The 20,793-nt window shown below is 43.3% G+C and overlaps 1 protein-coding gene across 1 annotated transcript; it reads left to right on the top strand.

Annotated features, from left to right (window-relative positions):
• Nucleotides 1-34: 34 nt before the first annotated feature.
• Ik (IK cytokine) lies at nt 35-20,487 on the top strand. Its single transcript, XM_045132872.1, has 20 exons — nt 35-180; nt 871-937; nt 4,172-4,264; nt 4,542-4,601; nt 6,946-7,113; nt 7,249-7,363; nt 8,588-8,658; nt 8,755-8,801; nt 10,547-10,710; nt 12,126-12,234; nt 13,250-13,289; nt 13,452-13,671; nt 13,913-13,931; nt 15,309-15,387; nt 15,943-16,023; nt 16,230-16,287; nt 18,973-19,061; nt 19,253-19,361; nt 20,193-20,227; nt 20,316-20,487. The coding sequence occupies exons 1-20, from the start codon at nt 165-167 to the stop codon at nt 20,341-20,343; spliced, it is 1,668 nt and encodes a 555-aa protein (XP_044988807.1). The 5' UTR covers nt 35-164; the 3' UTR covers nt 20,344-20,487.
• Nucleotides 20,488-20,793: the final 306 nt, after the last annotated feature.

Raw genomic sequence — 20,793 nt, 5'->3', positions numbered from 1 at the left:
GCAGTCGCTCTGACATCGCATTGCTCTAAATCTAGCCTGACGACCCTGCGACCCGGAGGGAGCCGGAAGGCTCGGAGCGCGAGGCATTGTGGGAAAGGGCTAGGCGTCGCGGTGTTATCGAGGAGATCCGCGGGGTTCGCTAGCGTTGAGAGACCAAGAACAAAATGCCGGAGCGAGACAGTGAGTCTCAATCGTTCCTTCTTCCCCGCGGACTCGGGACGGTTGGCGCAGTATTGTGGCTACATTTAAGCGGAGTGGTGACGCCTGGAGCCGGACGAAGCCGTGGGGCCTTAGGAGGCCCAGCAACCGTGCCAGTTCTTTCTGTCGGTCGCTCTCTCGCGGCTGAGGACAGACGTACCTGTGAATCTGCCCCAGCCCGCCCCCACTCCCGCTTTCTGACTTGGTCCTGGGTTGCGCTTTTCACGTACTTGTTTGTTTTCTGAGACGTGGGGGTGGGGCTCGCGATCCTTCTGCCAGAGCCTCTAAGTCCTGAGGTTCCGGATGCGCTTCGCGACGCCCCGCCCCTTGTACTTTCCCATTTTGGCACTTAGGACGCTGCATTCATTCTATCGCTGCTTCACTTGCCTTTCCTACCGTTCACTCCATGATCCATTAAGACGCGACTTACGGGCTAGAGGGATGGCTTAGCGGTTAAGGCGTTTGCTTGCAAAGTCAAGGGAAACCCACGCAAGCCGGATGCACCAGGGGGCGCAAGAGTCTGAAGTTCGTTTATGGTGGCTAGAGACCCTGACACGCCCATTCTCTCTCTCAATCTCTCCCTCTTTTTCTCACTCAAATAAATAAAATTTTTTTTTTAAAAAAGATGATTTTCAGTAATCATTAATGTCAATTCCTTTTTTTTTCTTAAAGGCGAGCCGTTCTCCAACCCGTTGGCCCCAGATGGCCACGATGTGGATGATCCTCATTCTTTCCACCAGTGAGTATTTTGTCCTATGATCATGGAAAAGATGATGGTGAAAGAATTGTGAATATCGTGTCAACTAAGATGTTCAGGAAGGTCACAGAAGGTTGTTTACAAAAGAATAATAAGCCAGCTAACATGGTGGCACATGCCTTTAATCCCAGCACTTGGGAGGCAGATGTAGGATCACCGTGAGGCTACGCTGAGACTACATAGTGAATTCCAGGTCAGCCTGGACTAGAGAGAGACCCTACCTCGAAAAACAAACTACAACAGAAAAAGCTAGGCCGAGCTTAGTGGTGCACGCCTTTAATCCCAGCACTCAGGAGGCAGAGGTAGGAGGGTCTCTGTGTTTGAGGCCATCCTGAGACTACCGAGTGAATTTCAAGTCAGCCTGAGCTAGAGAGAGACTCAACCTCAAAATACACATTCCTGAATTTGTGTTTTCCCTCCAAAAATCTTACGATAAATTAATTTACTATTCCAATATAATATGCTTGATTTTGTAAGGTATACAACACTGATCCCTTTTGGTGTCAGTGTTTCAAAAGCATTGTGATTATAGACTAACCCTCAGAGTCTGCATAATATTTGTGTACTATTACCCCATCAAATTGCTGTCACTGATGATGCAGGAGGGGGAAAAAAGACATGAAAATAGAAGAGAGACTAGTCAAAGAGAAGGGGTGCAATGAAAAAAGGGATGGGGGAGAGGAGACAAGAGAAATTAATGGAAGAGGGAGAAATAAAAGGTAAAATTTAAAAAAATTGGGGTGCCGAATATACAATATACAAGCCCATTCCTTTAATCTCAGCACTCCAGAGGCAGAGGTAGGAAGATCGAAGAGAGAAACCCGGCTAGGGTTTCTTGCTGTTGTAAGTGAACAAGTAGACACATATATGTCACTTTGCATCTAGCTTTATGTGGGTGCTAGGGAATTGAACCCAGAATGGCTTTAAACTCATAGTACTTCTTTCTCAGTCTTCTAAGTGCTGCAAGAATAGGCATGAGCTGGGTGTGGTGGCACACGTCTTTAATCCCAGCACTCGGGAGGCAGAAGTAGGAGGATTGCCATGAGTTTGAGGCCACCCTGAGACTCCATAGTGAATTCCAGGTCAGCCTGGGCTAGAGTGAGACCCTATTTGGAAAAACAAAACAAACAAACAAACAAAAAAAATAGGCATGAATCACCATGTGTGGCTTCTCTTCTTTTCTTTAATCTCCCAACCCTCCAAGATAAGGTCTTACTGTAGCCCAGACTGACTTGGAACTCACTCTGCAGTCCCAGATTGGCCTTGAATTCACAGTGATCCTCCTACCTCTACCTACCAAGTGCTGGGATTAAAAGTGTGTACCACTATACCTGGCTATTTTCTACTTTTTTTTTTCTTTTTTTCTTTTTTGAGACAAGATCTCTCTGTAGTGTAGGCTGGTCTCAAACTGATCATCCTCCTGCCTCAGTCTCCCAAGTACTGTGATTATAAGCTTGTGCCTCCAAGACCCAACCTAAGAATCCTAGTTGTTTTTTTCTTTTTTCCCCAAGGTAGGGTCTTCCTGTAGCCCAGGCTGATCTGGAATTCACTATGTAATCTCAAGGTGGCTTCCCACTCACAGCAATCCTCCTACTTCTGCCTCTCAAGTGCTCCAAGTGCTAGGATAAAAGGCATGCTCCATCATACCTGGCATTGTCTTTTTTCTTTTTTTTTTTTTGAGGTAGGGTCTCTTTCTAGCCCAGGTGGACCTCATATTCTAGTCCCAGGCTGGCCTTGAACTCATGCCAATCCTCCTATGTCTGCCTTCTAAGTGCTGGGGTTAAAGCTTGTGCCACCACACCTGGCTCTGAACTCTGTTTTTTCTTTTATTTGTTTTGTTTTTTTCAAGGTAAGGTCTCACTCTAGCCCTGGCTGACCTGGAATTCACTATGTAGTCTCAGGGTGGCCTTGAACTCACAGTGATCCTCCTACCTCTTCCTCCCAAGTGCTGGGACTGAATTCTATTTTTGACTAAGTCTTGTATTTGTATTGCTGAGCTATGTGTTAGCAAAGAATTGAGCCTTCTCCCCAGTATCTAACCAGGTTCCTCTTGGTATTTTTCTATAAATCTCTTCTTGTTTTAGTTCTGTTGGCGTTGAAGTCAGTCTCTTGTATTGTCAATACTCTTGATCCTATTACAATATTGTTTAATAAAATCTTCCTTGGAGAAAAGAACTTATATAGACACCACGATAGGAGAAGAGAGCTTGACTACATTGCAAGAATGGGAGTTTTCTTATTAAATTGGCTTCAAATGATTTCAGGCTAAACAAAAGCCCTCGTCAGAAAAGGGCTCAAAAAGAGCCTGACTGGGGCTGGAGAGATGGCTTAGCGGTTAAGCGCTTGCCTGTGAAGCCTAAGGACCCCGGTTCAAGGCTCGGTTCCCCAGGTCCCACGTTAGCCAGATGCACAAGGGGGCGCACGCGTCTGGAGTTCGTTTGCAGTGGCTGGAAGCCCTGGCGCGCCCATTCTATCTCTCTCCCTCTATCTGTCTTTCTCCCTGTGTCTGTCGCTCTCAAATAAATAAATAAAAAATGAACAAAAATATTTAAAAAAAAAAAAAAAAAGAGCCTGACTCTAGTTTGGTCAAGGAGAGAATCCTTGTTAGTATACTGATTAAGATGGTCCAGGGCTCAGGAGATAGCTCAGCAGTAATTAATAGACATTTTGATTGTTAACAGCTTTTAAATTATTATTATTTTTTTTTTGTTTTTTTGAGGTAGGGTCTCACTCTAGCCCAGGCTGACCTGGAATTCACTATGTAGTCTCAGGGTGGCCTCGAACTCACGGTGATCCTCCTACCTCTGCCTCCCAAGTGCTGGGATTAAAGGCGTGTGCCACCACGCCCAGCTCAGCTTTTAAATTATTGTCCAGGCTAGAGTTGAATCTCCTTATGTACCTATGACCTTTAATTGTCTAGGCTGAATAAAGATAAACGGAGTTGCTGATTTTATATATGTACACTTTTTCTTTAATAAATACTGCCAAATTGCCTTTCATAGTTATCATACTGGTTTATGTTTCCTGAACCCATGCGAGAGTATTGATGTCCTAAAATTTTCATTCATACTGATTTAATAAAACTATGTTAAAAGTAATATTTCCTTGTTTTCATTTGTATTTCCCATGGTACTAGTAAAGTTTACCATGCTTTCTACTTGTTTCTGTTCTATTTCATACACTAACTGAAAAAAACATCTTTGTTATTTCTTATAGATCAAAACTCACCAATGAAGACTTCAGGAAACTTCTCATGACCCCAAGGGCTGCACCTACCTCTGCACCACCTTCTAAGTCACGTCACCATGAGTAAGTCTGGTGATCCTGTCTATGTCTCATATCTTCCCTTATTCCTACTGTCCATTGAGAAGTACTCAATTCAATTATGGATGTGAATCTGTGCTGTGAAACTTAACTATTTTTTTCTTTTTCTTTTTTTTTTTCTTGTTTGCCTGGCTACGTAGTCCAGACTAGTGATCTTCCTGCCTCAGCCTGGGAGGCTGAGGTTTCTCGCAGTCTTCAAGTCTCATGGGTTTTCAGAGTTGTGGATATATTTTACTATCTGTGAATTTTTTGTTTCTTTTAGGATGCCAAGAGAGTACAATGAGGATGAAGACCCAGCTGCACGAAGAAGGAAGAAGAAAAGGTGAAGGGTCATTGCTTGTGCATGTTTCTCAGGCGCTATCCTTTTTTTTTTTTTCTGGTCTTATTGTAGCCCAGGCTGACTTGGAACTCTATAGCCCAACATCTACTCTTTTGTACACAGTGTCTCACTGGCCTGGAACTTGCCAATTAGGCTAGACTGACTAGCTAGTAAGCCTGCCTCAGACTCTGCTTCCTTGGTGTTGGGATTATAAACTGGTTTTACAACATCTGGCTCTCCTCCCTCTGTCACCTACAGGTAGGGTCTCAATCTAGCCCAGGCTGACCTGGATCTCACTCTGTAGTTTCAGGCTGGCCTCAGACTCACAGTGATCCTCCTACCCCTACTTGCTGAGTGCTGGAATTAAAGGCATGTACCACCACACCCATCCTTTTTTTTTTTTTTTTAAATTTTATTTATTTATTTGAGCAAGAGAAAGAGGCAGAGAGGGGAGGAGGCAGAGAATGGGCACAGCAGGGCCTCTGCAAAGGAACTTCAGACACATGCACCACCTTGTGCATCTGGTTTATGTGGGTCCTAGGGAATTGAACCTGGGTCTTTTGGTTTTGCTGGCAAGTACCTTAACTGCTAAGCCATCCCTTTAAACATTTTTATTTTTATTTGTTTATTTATTTTGGGGGGAGGGAGGGAATGGGTGCACCAGGGTCTCCAGCCACTGCAAACGAACTCCAGACAAATGCACCACCTTTTGTCGCCCTGGGGAATTGAACTTGGGTCCTTTGGCTTTGCAGGCAATTGCCTTAATGGCTAAGCTATCCTCCCGCCCTCCCGCCCCCCCCCCCCTTTTTAAAGTGTGAGTTCTGGTGCTTGAACTTAGGTCCTTATGCATGGAAAACAAGGACTTTTAACTGATTGAGTTATTTCTGTAGCCTAGGTCATTGCTTTTTAGAAAGGATATGGCTTGGGGGTAAAGGAATAAACTTTTTTGTTTTTGGTTTTTTGAGGTAGGGTTTCATACTAGCCCAGGCTGACCTGAAATTCACTATGTAGTCTCAAGATGGCCTAGAACTCACAGCGATCCTCCTACCTCTGCTTCCTGAAGGCTGGGATTAAAGGCGTGCACCACCATACCTGGAAAGGTTGGGTTTTTACTTTGTTGTCTTGTTCTATTTTCTCAGTGGAAAAGAGTGATAAATTAGCATGGCAGTGTAGGGCTTTGGAGTCAGCTTGACTTTGTGTTCTCTCCTTCATCAATTTCAGTATGGACAACGTAGGATATTTAGTGTAAACTCTAATCCATGGGTAGAATATAGATAATGATAGTATCTTGTATCAGGGCTGGGGGGGGGATTGATAGTTTAGCAGCTAAAGGTGCTTGCTTTCAAAGCCTGCCTGTTGCAGGTTCAACTTCCTGATACCCTTGTAAAGGCAGATGCACAAAGTGGTGCATGTATCTGGAGTTCATTTGCAGTGGCAAGAGACCCTGGTGCACCCATAGACACTTTCTGCTTGCAAATAAATTTTAAAAATTAATAACTCTTTTGGGCTGTTAGGAATTTCAACCATGATAGTGCATATAAACACTTAGCACCAGTTCCTAGCAAATCACACATTAAATCTTGGCTGCCATCATCATCATTTTCATCAATTTTGTTATTTATATGACATTAACCTTTTGAACCTGCTAAATTGCTTTTCATCTCTTCTGGTGATTAAGGATGAATGTGGTGTTTTCATCCAAAATATAAAATGTAATAACAATTCAGGATTTTTTGTTTTGTTTTGTTTTTTTGAGGTAGGTTTTTTACTGTAGACCAGGCTGACCTGGAATTCACTTTGTAGTCTCCGGGTGGCCTTGAACTCACGACAGTCCTCCTGCCTCTGCCTCTCAAGTGCTGGGATTAAAGGCATGTGCCACCATGTCTGGCACTTCAGGAGATTTTTTTTTTTTTTTTGGTTTTTCGAGGTAGAGTCTCACTCTAGCTCAGACTGACCTAGAATTGACTATGTCGTCTTAGTGTGGCCTTGAAACCATGGCAATCCTCCTACCTCTGCCTCTTGAGTGCTGGATTAAAGGCGTGCACCACCACACCTGGATAATTCAGGATATTTTTTAATTGCTTTGTGGAAAAGTTGAACCTGTAGAGAATTTGTAGACTTCGGTGGTTTTAAAGAGTTTTGCAATGACAGATGTTATCACCCACAGTGGCACTGAAAGTACATTTGTGAAGTGGAAGCAAGTATATTTCTAATGTTGAGGACTATCAAGAGCTTAAGTGGCTTTCATCAGAGCTGCATGAACATTAGGGAAACAGGCAGGAATAGTTGAATTGACTCTGAGGTAGCAGGTGGTGAGCCTTACCATATTCCTTTTCTCTGGTCACAGTTACTATGCCAAGCTACGCCAACAAGAAATTGAGAGAGAGAGAGAGCTAGCAGAGAAGTACCGGGACCGTGCCAAGGAACGGAGAGATGGTGTGAACAAAGATTATGAGGAAACTGAGCTGATTAGCACCACAGCTAATTATAGGGCTGTGGGCCCCACTGCTGAGGCGTGAGTATGGAAACCCTTGGACATGTTTCCCTCATCATGTTAGACTCATACCCTTCTCTGAGCCCACTCAGCCATTTCACTAGTCATTTGTCACCTACAAAGGATTATTTTAAAGTAGCCTCTTTCATTGAACAGGGACAAATCAGCTGCAGAGAAGAGAAGACAGTTGATTCAGGAGTCTAAATTCTTGGGTGGTGACATGGAACATACCCATTTGGTGAAAGGCTTGGATTTTGCTCTGCTTCAGAAGGTAAGTCATGGGGACTGGAAAGATGGCTCACTGGTTAACATACTTGCCTGCAAAGCATAATGCCCTGGGTTCAATTTTCCAATACCCACATAAAGCCAGGTGCACAGGGATGCATGCATGTGCAGTTTGTTTGCAGCGGGTAGAGGTCCTGGTTCACCCATTCTCTTTGTTTATCTTTCTTCTCTGTCTTTCTCAGCTTGCAAAAAAATAAAAATAAATGGGGTGGGCTGGAGAGATGGCTTAGTGGTTAAGTGCTTGCCTGTGAAGCCTACGTACCCCAGTTCGAGGTTCATTTCCTTAGGACCCATGTAAGCCAGATGCACAAGGGGCACATGCATCTGGAGTTTGTTTGCAGTGGCTAGAGGCCCTGGCGTGCCCATTGTGTACCTGCCTCTTTCTCTCTCTGACTATTGCTCTCAAATAAATAAATAAATAAATAAACTAAAATAAAATTTAAAAATGGGCTGGAGAGAGATGGCTTAGCCATTAAGTGCTTGCCTGTGAAGCCTAAGGACCCCGGTTCAAGGCTCGATTCCCCAGGACCCACATTAGCCAGATGCACAAGGGGGCGCACACATCTTGAGTTCGTTTGCAGTGGCTGGAGGCCCTGATGCGCTCATTTTCTCTATTTATATCTGCCTTTCTCTCTCTGTCTCAAATAGATAAGTAAAACTTAACAAAAAAAAAAAAAAAAAAAAAAAGAAAAGAAAAAAGTGAATCCTGGTATTGGGATGGAGAGGAATACCAGAGAGTGTTGAATGCTCTTGTTGAACCTTTGTGAGGTGAGGGAGACACATGATAGATAGTCCAAACCATCAAGTCTGGAAGAAGGGCTTAATGCAGTCTCACTGAAGGAGTAATTTCTACTCACCCTACATTAGTCTAATTTTACTTCCTTGGGGAAGTCTTCCCTGATTATGTAGGCATGGTAAAGACCCTGTACACTTCACTTTCCTCTTGGCTTTTTTTTTTTTAAATTTAATTTATTTGAGAGAGAGAGTGGGGAGGCAGAGAGAGCGAGCGAGAGAGAAAATGGGCACGCCAGGGCCTCCAGCCACTGCAAATGAGAACTCCCCACACATGTGCCACCTTGTGCATATGGCTCACATGGGTCCGGAGGAATTGAACTGAGATCCTTTGGCTTTGTAGGCAATTGCCTTAACTGTTAAGCCATTTCTCCAGCACTCACTTTCCTAATTGTACGCTTCTACTTAACTTTATTAGGTACGAGCTGAGATTGCCAGCAAGGAGAAGGAGGAGGAAGAATTGATGGAAAAACCCCAGAAGGAAACAAAGTAAATACTGGGGAAAACTTGAAAGTTTAGAAAGCTGAGCCCTAAAGAACACATTTAGTAAAAAAAAATTCCTTTTTTTTTTTTTAATCTTTCTAGGAAAGATGAGGATCCTGAAAACAAAATTGAATTTAAGACACGTCTTGGTGAGTACAGTTTCTAGAGTAATGACTGCATTTTAGGTGAGTCGTAGAGAACTTAGTGATGTCAGCATGGTGTGCTTTTTTCTGTCAATCTCCTATTTTTCCTCCAAACCAGCTAACTAACCTCCTAGGTAATACTCTTAATAGAACTCAAACATGGACTTTGTTATTTCATTTATGTCCCCTTAGTTAGAAAGCTCTTTTAGGTCTTCATTGGTTATGCATTGAAGGTAGGATGGGTGTATGTGGTGGTGCACACTTAAACAATCCCAACTCTTAGGAGGCTGAGGCAGGACATGGGCTACATAGCAGTCCCTACTTCAAAAAAACAAAAATAAGGCTGGGGAGATAGCTTAGTGGTTAAGGTGTTTGCCTGTGAAGCCTAAGGACCCAGGTTCAGTTTCCCCTGTAAGCCAAATGTATAAGGTGGTGCATGCATTTGGAGTTTGCACTGGCTGGAGGCCCTGGTGTGTCTGTTCTCAAATAAATAAAATGAAAACCCAAAATAATAAATTAAGAAACAAATAAAAAAGTAACTTTTTATTGAAAATTTTCATACATGTACATGATATATTTCAATCATAACCCTCCCCCCACTACCTTCTTTTAGTTTTAGTTTTTGGTTTTTGGTTTTTCGAGGTAGGGTCTCATTCTGGTCCAGGCTGACCTGGAATTAGCTATGTAGTCTCAAGAGGGCCTGGAACCCTCAGCAGTCCTCCTACCTCTGCCTCCTAGGTGCTGGGATTAAAGGCGTGCACTACCACGCCCAGCCTGCTTTAGCGTTCTTATCATTAAAAAGTAAAAATACCTATCCTATATGGTTCTTGTGATGATTTAATGTAGTGTAGGAAAAACCCCCGCAGGGTCCCCCCACGCTCTGCCCGGATAAGGCGACACCCCAAATCACTCACGAGAAGCGGTCTTGATGCAAACTGCAAGAGGATTTTATTCCAAGCATGCTGGGACCCACAGTCGTACACTGCACAGGGGTAGAGGACTGCAGAGCCCCGAATGCAGGAACAGGACAGTTTTTATAAGGTTTCTAACAAAGCCTGTGCATTAGACCAATCATTTAACAATATCAGGAGCCTGCAAGGTGTTAGCCAGTCAGTTTGTGCCACCCCATAGTTTCTAAGCCAATTAGTTTACTTTGTTCAAGCCCCTCATGGACCAATCATTCTCTTGTGACTTTGGTGGTCAGCATTTGTGCAGGTCCTTGGGTGGGAGTAGCAGAGCGTGGTTCCAGTCTCCTATGACCTTGGAGGTCAGCACTTGTGCAATTCCTTAGGTGGGGGTAGCAGAGTGTGGTATCAGCCTCCTATGACCTTGGTGGTCTGAGGCAGGCTGCTACAGCTTATGGTGCGAGCTACTAAGGCTTACAGTGTGGGCTATTAAGGCTTATGGTGCAGGCTATTTACAGAAACCAAATAAGTGGTTCACTTTATTACTCATTTCCCATCCTTGAGGGCTATCTCATGCCCTTTTTACCTAGTTTTATATTAGGAGCGGGCTCTGATATAATGAGAAGAGGGATTCTTTACTTGCTTCTAACAGAGAGTAAAGCCTGGAGTTTGAGGTATGCAGGGGGCCCGCTTAAGCTCCCTTTGGAGTGTGATAGTATTTCTGAGCTTCTGAATTCTTGGGCCTTTCAGTAGCAAACCTTAGGCCTTATGTCTGGCATAGATGGTTCATAATATATGGTTTACAAGTTTTTCTTTGACTACTTGCTATTCTTCTCCCTTGTGTAGGCCGCAATGTTTATCGTATGCTTTTTAAGAGCAAAGCATATGAGCGAAATGAACTGTTTTTGCCAGGCCGCATGGCTTATGTGGTAGACCTAGATGATGAATATGCAGACACAGATATTCCCACCACTCTGATTCGCAGCAAGGCTGATTGCCCTACCATGGAGGTGAGTAACCAAATTTTGAGTGCCTGTCATAATCCTCAAGTTTGGGAATCTGCCTTACCTCTGTCCTGTTCACATCTAACATACCACCGAGATCTGTTCAGTTTTTAATCTCCTTAGTCTCAGTTGAATCCAGTTTACTTTTCTTCATCTCCCCTGCTAGTATTCTTATCTCAGCCACAGTCTCTGTTTTGTTTTTGGCTCTGAACTTTGATGTAGCTGAGGATGACCTTGAGTATCTGATCCTCCTCCTCCTACCTCCCAATTGCTGGGGTTATAGGCAGTCAATATACCTGGTTTACATGGTCGTAGGGATTGAATTGAGGGCTTTGTGCAGGCTAGGCAAACACAACCAACTGAGCTACATCCCCAGCCCTAAACCAGACTCCTGGAACTATCAAAAGATTACCCAGAGTTTGGGGAGATGGTTCAGCAGTTAAAGTTGCTTGCTTGTAAAGCCTACTGGCCTGGGTTCAATACCCCCAGCCACCCACATAAAGCCAAATAGGTATTTGTTGGCAGTGGCAAGAGACCGTGGCACACGCATCCATAAAACATACACACATGCAAGCAAATAAAAATCAAAACTAGGAGGCTGGAGAGATGGCTTAGCGGTTAAGCCCTTGCCTGTGAAGCCTAACCCAGTTCAAGGTTCAATTCCCCAGGACCCATGTTAAGAATAAACTAAAACTTTTTTTTTCTTCAAGATAGGGAGGGCTTCAGTCTACCAGGCTGACCTGCAACTCACTCTGTACTATGCCTAGCCTGGCTCAGACTCACAGCAATTTTCCTACTTCTGCCTTTTGAGTAATGGGATTAAAGGCATACACCACTGTACCCAGCTAACAAATTATTTATTTGCACTTGCTTATGTATGTTCATACGTATGCCAAGGCCCCTTGCTACTGCAAACACACCTGTTTTTTCCACTTTTTGCATCCATATTACATGGGTTTCTTGGAGTTGAACACAGCAAGCAAGTGCCTTTAGCTGCTGATTTATCTTCTTAGGCCCTTATATTGACTTTTAACTTTAAAAAGTTTTTATTTTAGAGCGAGAGAGAGAGAGAGAGAGAATTGGCGTGCCAGGGCCTCAGCCACCACAGTCAAACTCCAGACACTTGTGCTACCTAGTGGGCATGTGTGACCTTGCACTTGCCTCACTCTTGTGTATCTGGCTAATGTGGGATCTGGAGAGTAGAACATGGGTCCTTAGGCTTTGTAGTCAAGCATCATAACCACTAAGCAATCTCTCTTGGGGTCTTGTTGTATACTGTTTTAGTCTGGACTGTCCTTCTACTACACCCTATTTTCCATATTTTCTGCCCAGTTAATTGTATATAACTTGATTTTAAGTGAATGAAAAACATGAAGAGAATGCTCAGAGGGTTAATAGTCTTTATTTTTGGGGTTTTCCAGGCCCAGACTACACTGACGACAAATGACATTGTCATTAGTAAGCTCACTCAGATCCTGTCATACCTGAGGCAGGGTACCCGAAACAAGAAGCTCAAGAAGAAGGATAAAGGTACTGGAGGAATAAGGGGAGAAACCCTATTCCTGAAGGGGCACTGGATAGTTCCTAGGAAGCAGAGAAAAATGGGAGTACTAGAGCACTGGCAAGATATGTACCCAAATCATGGCTGCTGTTTTTTTTTTTTTTTTTTTAATCATTTATCTGAGAGAGAGAGAGAGAAAATGGGTATGTCAGGGCTTCCTGCCATTGCAGACCAAGACCAACTCTAAAAGCATGTGCCACTTTGCACATCTGGCTTTGCATAGATAGAACCCTGGCCACTAGGCTTTGCAAGCAAGCACCTTTAACTGCTGAGCCATTTCTCCAGCCCCCCAAATATCCTGGCTTCTTAACCCACCCAGAAAGCATTGGTTGGGTTTGAAGCACAAAGAAGGAAGCATGGGTTGATTTTGTCCATTCTAACAGAAGGTATTTAAAAGGAAATTGAAGCTAAGTGTAATGGCTCATGCCTGTAATCTCATGACTTGGGATGCTTAGGCAGAAAGATTGCCATGAGTTTGAGGCCAGCCTGGGCTACAGAGTGCGTTCCATGCCAGCCCAAGCTAGGGTCAGAAACTGTCTCCAAAGAACCCCCACAGTTAGGGCTGGGAAGATGGCTTGGCAGTTAAAGGCACTTGATTACAAAGCCTGTCATCTCAGATTCAATTCCCCAGCTACCTCACATAAAGCATTTATTTGTAGCAGCAAGAGACCCTGGCACACATACATGCAACTAAATAAAAATGCTTAAAATCCCTCAAGGATGGGTTGGGAGAGATGGCTCGGTGGTTAAGGTGCTTGCCTGTAGAGCCTAATGACTGGAGTTCAATTCCCCAGTGCCCACATAAAGCCTGATGCACAAAGTGGCGCATACATCTGGAGTTTGTAGTGGCTGGAGGCCCTGACATGCTCATTTTCTTTCTGTCAGTCTCTTATCTCGCTGTGCTTGCAAATAAGTGCAAATGTTTAAAAACTCTCAAAGGGTGTTGGAAGCTAGCTGTTCTTGATTCCTGTCTTTGCTTTGTAGGAAAGTTGGAAGAGAAGAAACCTCCTGAGGCAGACATGAAGTATGTATCTTAGCCCCAGCACTTCATGTGAGCAAGGGGATCAGTGTTTCTTGTCTTTTGCCTTTTTGGAGAGGCTATGGTGTGGTGTAAGAATCTGTAGAACTGACCAGAATAAATAGCAGTATGTATGACTTTAGCAACTAGTGATTTCTGTTTTCCTAGTATTTTTGAAGACATTGGGGATTATGTACCCTCTACAACCAAGACACCTCGGGACAAGGAACGGGAGAGATACCGAGAACGAGAAAGGGAAAGGGAGCGAGACAGGGACAGGGACCGGGAACGAGAACGGGAGCGGGACAGAGAAAGAGAACGTGATCGTGAGAGAGAGGAAGAAAAGAAAAGGCACAGCTACTTTGAGAAGCCAAAAGTGGATGATGAGGTGAGATGTGGGCCCTTGGTACCAGATGTTGAAGCTGCCCTCTCTGCCCGTGTTGCCAGGTGTAGGACCCTTCTGGTCTAGTTGTTTTGTGGCTCCACAATAGCAACTGAATCAACTAACCCCAGGTAGAAGCTGTCCTGGAAATGGCAGAAGGGTAGACTATGGAATTGATTCAGACTTGGGGAGGAATGAGTGCATTCCTTTACAATGACACTTACCTGAGTTTTTGTTTTCTTTTCAGCCTATCGATGTTGACAAAGGTGGGTTCCACAGCATCTTGCATTGGCTCTAACAGTCCTACTTTCTCTGTGGGGTCCTACCAGTCAGTGGTGGTAAAGGTGGGATGAGGGGACTTCCTAGTTCTGGGCTGTCATAAGAACCATGTCTTACTTTATGAACTAGGCAAGATAAATTTGTTGGGCAATGACAGGGAATATTTGCTTTTATATTTATGTATTTGCAAGCGGAGAGAGAGAGATACAGAGGAAAGAGATAGAATGGGTGTGCCAGGACCTCCAGCTACTGCAAATGAACTCCAGAAGCATGTACCACTTTGTGCATCATGGGGAATTGAACCTGGATCTTAAGGCTTCGCAGGCAAGCGCTTTAACTGCTAAGCCGTCTCTCCAACCCAATATTTGCTTTTAGATATAGCTCCTTCAGTTCTTTGGAGGTAAAGCTGAGTGTTATTTGTATATATTCTGGATATCCTATTGTCATCTCAACCAGTGTGGCTCGTTATTGGAGTTTGGTTAAAATTTTATTAGATAAAAGGATTCTGGCTGGGCATGGTGGCACACACCTTTAATCCCAGCACTTGGGAGGCAGAGGTAGGAGGAGGCCAGCCTAGGCTAGAGTGAGACCCTACCTCAAAAAACAAGCCAGGTGTGGTGGTGCACGTCTTTAACCCCAGCACTTGGGAGACAGAGGTAGGAGGATCGCCGAGAGTTCGAGGCCAGCCTGAGACAACATAGTGAATTCCAGGTCAGCCTGAGCTAGAGTGAGACCCTACCTGGGAATTCCCCCCTCCCCCACAAAAAAATAAAAGGATTCTGTTGCCTTAAAACATCTGAAGCTGGGTGTAGTAGTGTACACCTTTAATCCCAGCATTCAGGAGGCAGAGGTAGGAGGATTGTGATGAGTTCGAGTCTACCCTGAGACTACATGGTGAATTCTAGGTCACCCTGGACTACAGCGAGACTATACCTTGAAAAACCAAAAAAGAAGTTTGAAATTGCAAGGCATGGTTATGCCTACTTATAATCTCTGAATTCCAGAGGCTGAGGTAGGAAGCCAGCTTGTAGTACAGAGTTGTAAGTCTGCCTAGGCTACATGATGATACTCTGTCTGGAAAGGAAAGGAAAATAAGGGGTTGGGGAGGGTTTATTTTACTTTATTTTTTGGTTTTTCGAGGTAGGGTCTCACTCTAGCCCAGGCTGACCTGGAATTCACTATGGTGTCTCAGGGTGGCCTCGAACTCACAGCGATCCTCCTACCTCTGCCTCGCAAGTGCTGGGATTAAAGGCGTGTGCCACCACACCCGGCATGGGGAGGGTTTAATGAAGTTGGAAATGTTTCCTGGGAAGGAGGTTGTGAGAACATCAAATCAAGCTGAGTAGAGTTGTCTTTTCTTCTAGCACCTGGGTCTGCCAAGGAGTTGATCAAGTCTATCAATGAAAAATTTGCTGGGTCTACTGGTTGGGAAGGCACTGAATCATATCCTTTACTTAAAATTTGTATTTGGGTTTTATTTATTATTTTTCTTGAGACAGTATCTCTACATAGTTTGGGCTGGTCTGGAACTTGTAATCTCCCTGTATCTGCCTCCTGGGTGCAGAGATTACAGCATGCACTCCCATACTTGACTCTTTCTGGGTTGTAGAGAGCTGTTCTGTTTTCATTCCAACTTTGTCTGCTTCTCTTCTTTTTTACCTGTATGTACTTTTTTGAAGTAAGATCTCGCTCTAGCCCAGGCTGACCTGGAATTCACTCGGTAGTCTCAGGGTAGCCTTGAACTTAAGGCGATCTTCCTACCTCTGTCTTCCAAATGCTGGGGTTAGAGGCCAGCACCATCACACTTGGCTCTGCTCCTTCCTTTTTATGCTGGATTTTGGTCAGGATGAAACCATGTTCTCCATCTTTTCCAGAGGACCTATTCAAGGTCACAGATGGCTTCTGAATCTGTTTTCATTGTCTTGTTCAGGCCTCTAATTCTTGTTCCTCTTGCCTGAGGCTTTTCTGAAAGAGGTGAGTTTTCTTTAACATACATACATTGAAGAAGCCAGAAGACAAAAAACAGCTGGGCGATTTCTTTGGCATGTCCAACAGTTATGCAGAGTGCTATCCAGCCACGTATGTATGGCCCTATTAAGGGTTAGGATTACTGAGGGTTGAAGTAGAAATTTGACTTTTGGGACTGACAGGTACTTCTTACTTGGGTGAACACTTACTTGCTTCAAATTGAGGGAGCAGACATACTTAGTTGGGTGGGCTTATGGATTAAAATTCAGTCATCTATCTAAAGCTAAAGCATCTGTTTACCTGCTGTTTCTCTTTAGGATGGATGACATGGCTGTGGATAGTGACGAGGAGGTGGATTATAGCAAAATGGACCAGGTATGAAGTTAGAAGGATATTGGGATCTTTGAGCAGTCACTCTGTAAGCATATCTTTGCCTGCTCCCAAAATATGTCTCATTTCCTGGGCCCCACTCTCGCTCAACTGCAGTCATAGAAGCAGCATCTTAACTGTTTAGAGTCTACGTAAGATAATTAAGGTGGAACCCTAAAAATCTGTTTCCTGAAACCAAAGAATCAGGCTTTGATTCCCATCCTAGACAGTAAGCTAGCATTAATACTAAATAGAATTGCAAACTTTTTGTTTTCTTTTTCCTTTTTCCTTTTCCTTTTTCTTTTTCTTTTTCTTTTTCTTTTTCTTTTCTTTCTTTCTTTTTTTTTTTTTGAGGTAGGATCTTGCTCTAGCCTAGGCTGACCTGGAATTCAGTCTCAGGGTGGCCTTGAACTCATGTCAATCTTCCTACCTCTGCCTCCCAAGTGCTGGGATTAAAGGTGAGTGCCACCATGCCCAGCCAAGAATTGCATTCTTTAGTAGTAACTTCAGGATTGAAGCTTTCCTCTGTTGTAAACAAATAAAAATTAGAAAACCCTACCAGAGGGCCTGGGGAGATGGCACAACAGTAAAGAGTTGTTTTTTTTAATTTCTAAATTTATTTTTATTTATTTATCTGAGAGTGGTAGAAAGAGGCAGATAGAGAGAGGGAGAGAGAAAGGGCGCATCAGGACCCCCGGCCACTGCAAACAAACTCCAGATGCGTGCACCCCCTTGTGCATCTGGCTAACGTGGGTCCTGGGGAATCGAGCCTTGAACCGAGGTTTTTAGGCTTCACAGGCAAGCGCTTAATTGCTAAGACATCTCTCCGGCAGTAAAGAGCTTTCTGTGCAAGCATGAGGGCCTAAAACCACCAGAGTTCAATTTTCTTCTTCTTCTTCTTCTTCTTCTTCTTCTTTTTTTTTTTTTTTGTGCTGCGAGCTTGCTTTCATATATGTTTATTTGCTGTTGTAAAAACTGGCAAATTTTTTTAAAAAGTTTTTTAAAAATTTATTTATTTATTTATTTGAGAGCGACAGACACAGAGAGAAAGACAGATAGAGGGAGAGAGAGAGAATGGGCACGCCAGGTCTTCCAGCCTCTGCAAATGAACTCCAGACGCCTGCACCCCCTTTGTGCATCTGGCTAATGTGGGACCTGGGGAACCGAGCCTCGAACCGGGGTCCTTAGGCTTCACAGGCAAGTGCTTAACCGCTAAGCCATCTCTCCAGCCCAAAATTGGCAAATTTTAAGGAAAAAATTTTTAAATTCCAAGGGGCCAGAAACCTTTGTTCTTTGAAACCTAGCAAGAAACATTTTGTTAAACTAGTTACTAAGAAACTAACTTTGGGAAAGTAATCAGTAACTGCTAGTGGAATATTTGTCCTATTGGGGGAAAAATGTATTATTACAAATTATTGTGCCTAACTTTCAGGATGGTGGGAAAAGTCTATGAGGGAGAAGAGACACAAAGAAATGAATAACCTTGGTACAACATAAGAAAGCAGTGAGGTGTAATGTAATGAAAACAAAATTGGATTCTCCCCTCTCCCCCCACCAAACAAAAAGCAAAGATTACTTCACTTAGGTTCACTGAGCATTTTAGTCTTCACTAGCCTTCAAAAAAGAACAGCTTGAGCTGGAGAGATGGCTTAGCAGTTAAGGCACTTGCCTGCAAAGCCAAAGGACCCAGGTTCAATTCCCCAAGACCCATGTAAACCTGATGCACAAGGTGATGCATGTGTCAGAGTTCAATTTTCCAAACTCTTGTAAGCAGCTGAGCATAAATATACATGCTGGTAACCCCAGTCCTATAGGCAGTGGAGACCTGAGAATCACTGGGACTCATGAAAATGATAGCTCTAGGTTTAGAGAGAGACTCCATCTTAAGGAAATACATGGGTGAGTAGAGGATATCAACATTTTTCCTCTGGCACCACACTTAAGTGCATGAGGCACACACATCACACAAAACCCACTACCAACATCATTAGTTTGGAAGAAATCTCATGTACTTTTCTCCACTTCCCTTGTTCTTAGTGTACTGTAGTGGTTGGGTAAGAGGATGGCTTTTGTTTTGTCTGTATGTGGTTCCTTTTTAAACAAAAAACAACAACAACAAAAAACCCAGACTATCCTCAAACTCACTACATGGTTGAGGATGATCTTGAACTCCTGATCCCTGATCTCCAATCCCCGATTCTCCTGCTTCTACCTTCTACATGTTAGGATTATTGGCATGAACCATTATATATGGTTAAATGATTCTTTTTTTTTTTTTTTTTTTGGTTTTTCAAGGTAGGGTCTCACTCTAGCCCAGGCTGACCTGGAACTCACTATGTACTCTCATGGTGTCCTTGAACTCAAGGTGATCCTCCTACCTCTAACTTCCCAGTGCTGGGATTAAAGGTGTGCACCACCACATCTGACTCTCTTTTTGAAAATGGTTATAGTTTCTTCATTAGGAAAATAATAATATAATTCCCAATTTAGAGGTTTTTGTGAGAATCAAGGTATATGTTAGTGTTTAGAGTAATGCCTGCCTTATAAGTACATAGGAAACATAATATTTGTTAGGGTAGGATTTATTAATGGTAGTACCTGGGATTGTGGGAATCTCATTTTATTCAGAGATAAAATTCTTTTTCCACTGATGTCTTTTCCTTCCCATCTGCTTATTCTGTACTATCACAGGGTAACAAGAAGGGCCCCTTAGGCCGCTGGGACTTTGATACTCAGGAAGAATACAGTGAATATATGAATAACAAAGAAGCTTTGCCAAAGTGAGTTGATCCTAAGTATGAGCAGAGTGAGGAGGGTGGTAGGAGTTTGGTGATCTGGCCCACAGTCAGGTTAGAGGATGTAGTCTGGCTGTGAAGTCCTCAAATAGGGTACTCTGTGCAGGGTCCTTGCAAGAAAGCCTTTGTTTTGCTATGTAACCTCTAATGCCTTCTTTCCCCAATGGCCTTTTCAGGGCTGCATTCCAGTATGGTATCAAGATGTCTGAAGGACGGAAAACCAGGCGCTTCAAAGAAACCAATGATAAGGCAGAGCTTGATCGCCAGTGGAAGAAGATTAGTGCAGTAAGTGAAGTGGACTTCCTTAAGTGGAAGGTTTTCATCTGGGAAGAGATGCTAGCCCACAGATCCAGAAACAGGAAAGGAGGGGCATGAACATAGCTGTCACCTTAAAGGGGATAAGAGAATTTATTCTGGAGCCAAATATGAGTGGCCCTGGCCTGGAAGCACAGATTTAGGTTACTCCAAATTCCATATTCCAATTTCATGAAGGCTTTATAGTTACAGAAGAAAAAAAAAAGAAAGTCATAGCCAGGTATGGTAGCACATGCTTTTTGTCCCAGCACTAAAGAAACAAAGGTAGGAGGATTACTGTGAGTTTGAGGCCAACCTGAGAGCCTGAGACTACGTAGTGAATTCCAGGTCTGCCTGGGTTACAGTGAGACCCTACTTTAAAAAAAAAAGTCATAAATCAAGCCAAAATACTGGCTGGCCATCAGGTAGGCAAGTTATAGCAAAGTGAGGAAATTTCCATCTAAGGCCTCAGATGTTGTCTGACGACATTGTTAGCCCTTGGCTTGTTGGAAGCTGGGGCTCTACAAGCAAGCATCTTAACCGCTGAGCCATCTCTCCAGCCTTAAGCTGGGGATCTGTACTTGCATACCTGATCAACTGATAGTCATCAGGATGTTAGTTCAGACACAGAAGTGGGAATAAATGGCTATTATGGGGTTAAAGGCAGCTCAAGGTAATTTGGCTTTGATTTGGAACATTCCATCTCTCTCTGATCATGGCTTTATCAATCCATTCAGCCTTGCTGGAAGTAGGTGACGCCAGCTGTTTTCTGGGAGCTTTAGTTCACAATGCCTATAAATTACCATTTTGTTTTCTCTTCAGATCATTGAGAAGAGGAAGAAGATGGAAGCTGATGGGTGAGCAGCAGCATTCTTTTTCTTTGGTACTGGTAGGAACTGCTCAGTGTATTGCTCTTATGCTATCTTGTTTTTCCCTCCATTACAGAGTTGAAGTGAAAAGACCAAAATACTAATCTTCAGTTCCAGTGATGTCCATGTGGATGTTCTCAATTATTTGTTTCTACATTTCCTAAAAAGGTTGAAAGGTTTTTTTGTTTGTGAATGTTTACAAAATTTTATTGTACAATAATTTGTTTCATTAAAATTAGTTAACCTGCTACCTTGTCTTTTATATTGTGCATTTTCCTTTGATGGCTCCTAGAACAAGGCCAGTTACAGCACTTGTATAAAATCATAAGCAGAAAGGAACTCAGTTCTTCCTGAGCTGATTCTAGATTCATAAACACTAAGAATGTTTACTGGCCAGTGATTTTAGGGGAGAAGGGAAGAATGATTCACTGGTAGGTAAGAAGTATAAGCTTCAGGTTGCTGAGATAAGCTTCAAAACTAGGCACAGTTATGGAGGAAGAGATTTTATTTGAAGTTTATAGATCCAGGAGAAATTCTATAATGGCAAAAGAAGT

The sequence above is a fragment of the Jaculus jaculus genome, chromosome 13 (genome assembly GCF_020740685.1).
Source record: "Jaculus jaculus isolate mJacJac1 chromosome 13, mJacJac1.mat.Y.cur, whole genome shotgun sequence".
NCBI classification, from domain to species: Eukaryota; Metazoa; Chordata; class Mammalia; order Rodentia; family Dipodidae; genus Jaculus; species Jaculus jaculus.
The sequence above is the reverse complement of the archived record's forward strand: the minus strand, read 5'-3'. Positions and strand labels throughout refer to the sequence as shown.